The sequence below is a fragment of the Cyclopterus lumpus genome, chromosome 17 (assembly GCF_009769545.1).
Source record: "Cyclopterus lumpus isolate fCycLum1 chromosome 17, fCycLum1.pri, whole genome shotgun sequence".
NCBI classification, from domain to species: domain Eukaryota; kingdom Metazoa; phylum Chordata; class Actinopteri; order Perciformes; family Cyclopteridae; genus Cyclopterus; species Cyclopterus lumpus.
In genome coordinates this window covers 22,280,770-22,290,769 of record NC_046982.1, presented here as the reverse complement: position 1 = coordinate 22,290,769, position 10,000 = coordinate 22,280,770, and the positions used below count along the sequence as shown (strand labels likewise).

The following is a 10,000-nucleotide window of genomic DNA, read 5'->3' as shown; positions in this document are numbered from 1 at the left end:
AAGCAGCAGAGGAAGCAGTAGAGGAAGAAGCAGCAGAGGAAGCAGCAGAGGAAGCAGTAGAGGAAACATCAGAAGAGGCAGTAGAGGAAGCAGTAGAGGAAGAAGCAGCAGAGGAAGCAGTAGAGGAAGCAGCAGAGGAAGCAGTTGAGGAAGCAGCAGAGGAAGCAGTAGAGGAAGCAGTAGAGGAAGCAGCAGAGGAAGCAGCAGAGGAAGCAGTTGAGGAAACATCAGAAGAGGCAGTAGAGGAAGCAGTAGAGGAAGAAGCAGCAGAGGAAGCAGTAGAGGAAGCAGTAGAGGAAGCAGCAGAGGAAGAAGCAGCAGAGGAAGCAGTAGAGGAAGCAGTAGAGGAAGAAGCAGCAGAGGAAGCAGTAGAGGAAGCAGCAGAGGAAGAAGCAGCAGAGGAAGCAGTAGAGGAAGCAGCAGAGGAAGCAGTAGAGGAAGCAGTAGAGGAAGCAGCAGAGGAAGCAGCAGAGGAAGCAGTAGAGGAAGCAGCAGAGGAATTAGTAGAGTACGCAGCAGAGGAAGCAGTAAAAGCTTGTCCATGCTTCATTAAACGGCCGGCCATCTTTAATCTCCTCAGCAGGTTTTATTGACTCTGCTGCAGAGTTTCCATTCAGCGTCTGTGACAAGATATTTGGAATAATGTTCTGGTCTGACCTGAATTCATAGATTACAGCTACCATTGTTCCTGCTTTCCTTCTCCTCTACCTTCCTACCTTTTCTTCTTTGTTTACTACCTGTAACCACTGTCCTTCTCTTCTTCCTTTCCATGTACCCTCCAACCGTTCTACCTTTGTATCTCTGCTCCTTACTATCTTACTCCCTTTCTACACACTTCCTTTCTTTCTTTTCTCCCACCTACCTACCCACCTACCTACCTACCTACCTACCTACCTACATCCTACCTACCCTCCTACCTACCTACCTACCTACCTACCCTCCTACCTACCTACCTACCTACCTACCCACCTACCTACCTACCCACCTACCTACATCCTACCTACCTACCTACCTACATCCTACCTACCTACCCTCCTACCTACCTACCTACATCCTACCTACCTACCCACCTACCAACCCTCCTACCTACCTACCTACCCACCTACAAACCCTCCTACCTACCTACCTACCTACCCACCTTCCTACCTACCTACCCTCCTACCTACCTACCCACCTTCCTACCTACCTACCTACCTACCCACCTACAAACCCTCCTACCTACCTACCTACCCACCTTCCTACCTACCTACCAACCCACCTACCTACCTACCTACCCACCTACCCACCTACCTACCCACCTACAAACCCTCCTACCTACCTACCCACCTACAAACCCTCCTACCCACCTACCTACCCACCTTCCTACCTACCCACCTACCTACCTACCTACCTACCCACCTACCTACCTACCCACCTTCCTACCTACCTACCTACCTACCCACCTACCTACCCACCTACCTACCTACCTACCTACCCACCTACCTACCTACCTACCCACCTTCCTACCTACCTACCCTCCTACCTACCTACCCACCTTCCTACCTACCTACCTACCCACCTTCCTACCTACCTACCTACCCACCTTCCTACCTACCTACCTACCCACCTTCCTACCTACCTACCCACCTACATACCTACCTACCTACCCACCTTCCTACCTACCCACCTTCCTACCTACCTACCCACCTTCCTACCTACCTACCCACCTTCCTACCTACCTACCTACCCACCTTCCTACCTACCTACCTACCCACCTTCCTACCTACCTACCCACCTACATACCTACCTACCTACCCACCTTCCTACCTACCCACCTTCCTACCTACCTACCTACCCACCTACCTACCTACCTACCTACCCACCTTCCTACCTACCTACCCACCTACATACCTACCTACCTACCCTCCCACCTACCTACCTACCTAACTACCTACATACCCACCTACCTACCTTCTTCCTGCTATCTGAACACTCTTCTTCTGCTGCTGTGTGTCCCTCCAGAGGATCAATACACCTTTATAATACATCATTTATCTCTGGATTGTGTGATATTGGTTCCCATTAAACAACATGTGATGAGTTGTTCTTGCCGGCCCTTCAGAGTAAAAGCTGCTCGTCTCAGAGTGTTCGAAGACAAAGAAGAAGAAGAGTTTCAATCTTTTGTCCTAAACATTAAACTTCATTGATTGTAAATTAACTTCCTCCACAGGAAGTGTTTCCTCTCTAAAGGCCACGGCAGCGCTGCAAACTCTCCACGTTTCGTCAATAAGACGCTGACAGAACCATTAATATTTCTCGTTTTCCATGAAAAACAATCTCCTTGTGACGTTGTGAAGAAGCGCCGCCGCTAAAGGTGAAACGTAATGGAACAAAGACGCCGCGCCAAGATTTACAGCGTCAACGCTCCATAATATTAATTAATTAATATATATTATAGGATGTATTTAATAGATTGTATTCACAGAGGGATGGATTTGTGATTCACTGCAGACAGTGTGTTAACGTTAAAGTGAGAAGATCCCCGTCGGACAGTTAGAGCTTGTAGTTGCATAATTATTATAACACTCAGTTTGAGCCAATCAGAGAGCATCCAGCCAGACGATGAAGAGCGATCGTTAAAAAAGAACGCCAACATTTTCATCCACAAGCCCAGAAACTGTTGCATGATATTTCATCAGAGACAACATTCATATGTGTTCCCAGTCTTTATGCTAAGCTATGCTAACTGAACTTTGGTTGTGTTACATATCTGCTCGTTGTGTCTTCACAGATCCTGGTTCTGGTTCAGGAAACGGAGACGGTGAGTTCTTCTTCTTCTTCTTCTTCTTCTTCTTCTTCTTCTTCTTCTTCTTCTTCTTCTTTCCTGCCGAGGTCTGGATGAAGTGTTGGAGGCTCTCTGGAGAATAACTCCTCCCATAAAGACAGTTTAGACAACAACAACAACAGATAGGTTTAGACAACAACACGCTGTTGTAGTGTGTGTTGTAGTGTGTGTTGTAGTTGTAGTGTGTGTAGTGTGTGTTGTTGTTCTGGTGGAGCAGCAGCTTCCTTCCAGAAACAAAGAGCTTCTCTGCTGCGGCTCCTCGTCAATCGATCGGCCCCAAAGGAACCCTCCATGTTCAATACATCCACCCACAGCAGGCCAATCTGTCAGCAGCAGGGTCTCTCTCACACACACACACACGCACGCACACACAGACACACACACACGCACACACAGACATACACACACACACGCACGCACACACGCACGCACACACAGACACACACACACGCACACACAGACATACACACACACACGCACACACGCACGCACACACAGACACACACACACGCACACACAGACACACACACACACACGCACACACGCACGCACACACAGACACACACACACGCACACACAGACATACACACACACACGCACACACGCACGCACACACAGACACACACACACGCACACACAGACATACACACACGCACGCACACACGCACGCACACACAGACATACACACACACACACACGCACGCACACACAGACACACACACACAGACACACACACACAGACACACACACACAGACACACACACGCACACACAGACACACACACACGCACACACAGACATACACACACACGCACGCACACACAGACACACACACACAGACACACACACACGCACACACAGACATACACACACACACACACGCACGCACACACAGACACACACACACAGACACACACACACAGACACACAGACACACACACACAGACACACACACGCACACACACACACGCACACACAGGCCTGAGGTCTGAGGTCAGCTGATGACTCCGGACATTTAAACGCATCCTTCTGTAATGACGAGAACAATAACCCCGATATTACAGACCATAATGTGCGGCGCTGCTTCACGCTCTCGGCCGCCGTCTGATGGGGAACGCCGTTGAGCCGCGACGCGCTTCAACGCCGTTGATTTTGGAAAGGAAGTGTGAAAAAAGAAATACTAACAACAATAATAATTTTTAAAAGCTGATTGTGAATATAGAAAGAAGGTTAAATTAAAACTTTTACAGATCCGCCGGCAACATGCAGATAACTTTTAATTTGTTTCAGTTCTAGTGATTTATGATTTATGAATCCAATACGTTTTCAATTATGAACACAAACACTTTACAAACACTTAATCACTACATTAGATTAAGGAAGTAAAGCTAAATATCTAATTCATGTTTTCACGGTTTAGACGTTCAATGGATGAGTGAAGATTTAAAAAGCTTGATGATAGTAATGTGGTTTCATTTGATTTGTTTTATTACTCTTAATAACCCCGGAGGTGATAAATAAGTCACTTTAATTTCCTTCATCGTGAAACTCAGCTGAGAGCTGATTGGTCGTCGCTGAACTTTCAAACTGGATGTTTTATTTTTCCTTTGATGCAGACGACGAAGGTTCAGCCTCCGACGTCGGGAAGAAGTTCACCAAGTGCAGCACCTGTAAATACGGAGCGGAGTGCGACGAGGACTCGGAGGACGTCTGGTGAGTGACTGTGAAGCTGCTGCAGACTACAATCAGAGCTGAATAACATGAGAGCCTTTTACTGTGAAGCTGCTGCAGACTACAATCAGAGCTGAATAACATGAGAGCCTTTTACTGTGAAGCTGCTGCAGACTACAATCAGAGCTGAATAACATGAGAGCCTTTTACTGTGAAGCTGCTGCAGATTCTCATAGATTCTCTGAGTGAAAACGTCAGATAGAGTTATAGTTATGAAAATGAAAAGCTGGTTGTACATTTTGAGTTTAATCTCTTTATCTCATTCAATCAGAATCGATCGATCACGTGCAACTTCTCTTTGAAGTTCTGCAGAGCGACAAACCTGTTTTTAGCAATTAATTATAATTCAAAGTTTAGGAACATAGACTGTATTTAATAAATGGACGTAGTCGTCAGGACCCCGTATACGTCTCTGGTGTCAACCCGTCAATCAGCTTGTAGCCCCGCCCCTAAAGCATCCCCTGCTTTATGGTCTGTTTGACTCTAAATGACCATAATTTACTAAATGAACATCACGCTGTATTGAAGAAGACTTGAAACTAGAGATTGAGGTTTTATTTTTATGCCATGCCGTCCAGCCCTAATGTATATATTCATATATACATTATATATATGAACATATATACTGTATATACGTATATGAACATACATACTGTATTTATTGGAATTTGAGTTCCATAAGTTGTGGTCGTTAAAACTAAACTGCTCACAGTGAAATGTTTGGAAAGATGAAGATTATTTTTCCATCTGTGAATAAATGTGAGAATATGAATCCTGCTCTGATTTGCATCTTCCGGCAAAAATAAAAATAGACTTCAGGAGTCGTGAACTTGAGTGCAGACGCCCAGTCGGTCTTCATTCCTCTACATGTGCTAACGCTCCCTCCTCTTCCTCAGGTGCATCTGTAACATCGACTGCAGCGGCCACAACGAGAACCCGGTGTGCGCCACCGACGGGAACTCCTACAACAACCCGTGTCTGGTCCGAGAGGCGTCCTGCATGAAGCAGGAGCAGATCGACGTCAAACACCTGGGCAGGTGCCCCGGTGAGCCTCATGCTAACCCAGTAGCACACAGACCACCCGGTAACACAAAGACTACCCCAGTAAAGACTAACCCGGTAACACAAAGACTACCCCGGTAAAGACTAACCCGGTAACACAAAGACTACCCCAGTAAAGACCAACCCAGTAACACAAAGACTACCCCAGTAAAGACCAACCCAGTAACACAAAGACTACCCCGGTAAAGACTAACCCGGTAACACAAAGACTACCCCGGTAAAGACTAACCCGGTAACACAAAGACTACCCCAGTAAAGACCAACCCAGTAACACAAAGACTAACCCGGTAACACAAAGACTACCCCAGTAAAGACTAACCCGGTAACACAAAGACTACCCCAGGAAAAGACTAACCCGGTAACACAAAGACTACCCCGGTAAAGACTAACCCGGTAACACAAAGACTACCCCGGTAAAGACTAACCCGGTAACACAAAGACTACCCCAGTAAAGACCAACCCAGTAACACAAAGACTAACCCGGTAACACAAAGACTACCCCAGTAAAGACTAACCCGGTAACACAAAGACTACCCCAGTAAAGACTAACCCAGTAAAGACCAACCCAGTAACACAAAGACTACCCCAGTAAAGACTAACCCGGTAACACAAAGACTACCCCAGTAAAGACCAACCCAGTAACACAAAGACTACCCCAGTAAAGACTAACCCGGTAACACAAAGACTAAGCGGGTAACACAAAGACTACCCCGGTAACACAAAGACCACCCCAGTAAAGACTAACCCAGTAGCACACATACCACCCCGGTAACAGAAAGACTACCCCAGTAAAGACTAACCCAGTAGCACACAGATCACCCCAGTAACACAAAGACTACCCCAGTAAAGACTAACCCAGTAGCACACAGAACACCCCGGTAACAGAAAGACTACCCCAGTAAAGACTAACCCTGTAGCACACAGACCACCCCGGTAACAGAAAGACTACCCCAGTAAAGACTAACCCTGTAGCACACAGACCACCCCGGTAACACAAAGACTACCCCAGTAAAGACTAACCCAGTAGCACACAGACCACCCCTGTAACACAAAGACTACCCCAGTAAAGATAGTGTGTGTGTGTTTAACATTCCTAGCAGCTCCTCCTGCAGACAACATGAAGCTTGTCAACTGCATTAAAACAACAACACGCTAAACCTACAGCTTAAAGCTTTTTGTCACTGTCTCTCTCTCTCTCTCTCTCTCTCTCTCTCTCTCTCTCTCTCTCTCTCTCTCTCTCTCACACACACTCACACACACACAGAGACACAGAGACAATAAATGAAGAGACGGGAGGTTCAGTTCAGACTCAAATCCGTTCAAGTTGTTTCTACGAGGAGCTGAAACTCTGTTTGTTTCCTCAACAGCCGACAAAGAGAAGCTGAAGAAAGACGACAGCAGTCCCTTCAAGGTCTTAGGTAAGAAACCATGAACAAAGATGGAGACATCCAAAACAAAGATGGAGACGTCCAAAAACAAAGATAGAGACGTCCAAAACAAAGATGGAGACGTACAAAAACAAAGATGGAGACGTCCAAAAGATGGAGACGTCCAAAAACAAAGATGGAGACGTCCAAAACAAAGATGGAGACGTCCAAAAGATGGAGACGTCCAAAACAAAGATAGAGACGTACAAAAGATGGAGACGTCCAAAACAAAGATGGAGACGTACAAAAACAAAGATAGAGACGTCCAAAAGATGGAGACGTCCAAAAGATGGAGACGTCCAAAAAAAAGATGGAGACGTCCAAAAGATGGAGACGTCCAAAAGATGGAGACGTCCAAAAGATGGAGACGTCCAAAACAAAGATAGAGACGTCCAAAAGATGGAGACGTCCAAAACAAAGATGGAGACGTCCAAAACAAAGATGGAGACGTCCAAAAGATGGAGACGTCCAAAACAAAGATGGAGACGTCCAAAAGATGGAGACGTCCAAAACAAAGATAGAGACGTCCAAAAGATGGAGACGTCCAAAACAAAGATGGAGACGTACAAAAACAAAGATAGAGACGTACAAAAACAAAGATGGAGACGTCCAAAACAAAGATGGAGACGTCCAAAGATGGAGACGTCCAAAGATGGAGACGTCCAAAGATGGAGACGTCCAAAACAAAGATGGAGACGTACAAAAACAAAGATGGAGACGTCCAAAAACAAAGATGGAGACGTCCAAAGATGGAGACGTCCAAAGATGGAGACATCCAAAACAAAGATGGAGACGTACAAAAACAAAGATGGAGACGTCCAAAAACAAAGATGGAGACGTACAAAACAAAGATGGAGACGTCCAAAACAAAGATGGAGACGTACAAAACAAAGATGGAGACGTACAAAACAAAGATGGAGACGTACAAAAGATGGAGACGTCCAAAGACGGAGACGTCCAAAAACAAAGATGGAGACGTCCAAAAGATGGAGACTTCCAAAAACAAAGATGGAGACGTCCAAAGACGGAGACGTCCAAAGACGGAGACGTCCAAAGACGGAGACGTCCAAAAACAAAGATGGAGATGTACAAAAACAAAGATGGAGACGTCCAAAACAAAGATGGAGACGTACAAAAACAAAGATAGAGACGTCCAAAAGATGGAGACGTACAAAAACAAAGATAGAGACGTCCAAAAACAAAGATGGAGACGTCCAAAAACAAAGATGGAGACGTACAAAACAAAGATGGAGACGTCCAAAACAAAGATGGAGACGTACAAAACAAAGATGGAGACGTACAAAAGATGGAGACGTCCAAAGACGGAGACGTCCAAAAACAAAGATGGAGACGTCCAAAAGATGGAGACTTCCAAAAACAAAGATGGAGACGTCCAAAGACGGAGACGTCCAAAAACAAAGATGGAGACGTCCAAAAACAAAGATGGAGACGTCCAAAAACAAAGATGGAGATGTACAAAAACAAAGATGGAGACGTCCAAAAACAAAGATGGAGACATCCAAAACAAAGATGGAGACGTCCAAAAACAAAGATGGATACGTCCAAAAACAAAGATGGAGACGTCCAAAAGATGGAGACTTCCAAAAACAAAGATGGAGACGTCCAAAGACGGAGACGTCCAAAAACAAAGATGGAGACGTCCAAAAACAAAGATGGAGACGTCCAAAAACAAAGATGGAGACATCCAAAACAAAGATGGAGACGTCCAAAAACAAAGATGGAGACGTCCAAAAACAAAGATGGAGACGTCCAAAAGATGGAGACTTCCAAAAACAAAGATGGAGACGTCCAAAGACGGAGACGTCCAAAAACAAAGATGGAGACGTCCAAAAACAAAGATGGAGACGTCCAAAAACAAAGATGGAGACATCCAAAACAAAGATGGAGACGTCCAAAAACAAAGATGGAGACGTCCAAAAACAAAGATGGAGACGTCCAAAAGATGGAGACTTCCAAAAACAAAGATGGAGACGTCCAAAGACGGAGACGTCCAAAAACAAAGATGGAGACGTCCAAAAACAAAGATGGAGATGTACAAAAACAAAGATGGAGACGTCCAAAAACAAAGATGGAGACATCCAAAACAAAGATGGAGACGTCCAAAAACAAAGATAGAGACGTCCAAAACAAAGATGGAGACGTACAAAAACAAAGATAGAGACGTCCAAAAGATGGAGACGTCCAAAAACAAAGATGGAGACGTCCAAAACAAAGATGGAGACGTACAAAAACAAAGATAGAGACGTCCAAAAGATGGAGACGTCCAAAACAAAGATGGAGACGTACAAAAACAAAGATAGAGACGTCCAAAAGATGGAGACGTCCAAAACAAAGATGGAGACGTCCAAAAGATGGAGACGTCCAAAACAAAGATGGAGACGTCCAAAAGATGGAGACGTCCAAAACAAAGATAGAGACGTCCAAAAGATGGAGACGTCCAAAACAAAGATGGAGACGTACAAAAACAAAGATAGAGACGTACAAAAACAAAGATGGAGACGTCCAAAGATGGAGACGTCCAAAAACAAAGATGGAGACGTCCAAAAGATGGAGACGTCCAAAAGATGGAGACGTCCAAAAGATGGAGACGTACAAAAAAAAAGATAGAGACGTACAAAAACAAAGATGGAGACGTCCAAAACAAAGATGGAGACGTCCAAAAACAAAGATGGAGACGTCCAAAAACAAAGATGGAGACGTACAAAACAAAGATGGAGACGTCCAAAACAAAGATGGAGACGTACAAAACAAAGATGGAGACGTACAAAAGATGGAGACGTCCAAAGACGGAGACGTCCAAAAACAAAGATGGAGACGTCCAAAAGATGGAGACTTCCAAAAACAAAGATGGAGACATCCAAAGACGGAGACGTCCAAAGACGGAGACGTCCAAAAACAAAGATGGAGACGTCCAAAGATGGAGACGTCCAAAAACA

The 10,000-nt window shown here is 45.2% G+C and overlaps 1 protein-coding gene across 1 annotated transcript in view; it reads left to right on the top strand.

The window, feature by feature from the left end:
* tmeff1a (transmembrane protein with EGF-like and two follistatin-like domains 1a) overlaps nt 1–10,000 on the top strand; it is a 30,708-nt gene that overhangs the window by 11,458 nt on the left and 9,250 nt on the right. The window contains exons 4-7 of the mRNA XM_034554866.1: nt 2,771–2,800; nt 4,440–4,536; nt 5,451–5,599; nt 6,984–7,034. Of these exons, the coding sequence (XP_034410757.1) occupies nt 2,771–2,800; nt 4,440–4,536; nt 5,451–5,599; nt 6,984–7,034 (327 nt within the window). The remainder of the gene's footprint in view (nt 1–2,770; nt 2,801–4,439; nt 4,537–5,450; nt 5,600–6,983; nt 7,035–10,000) is intronic.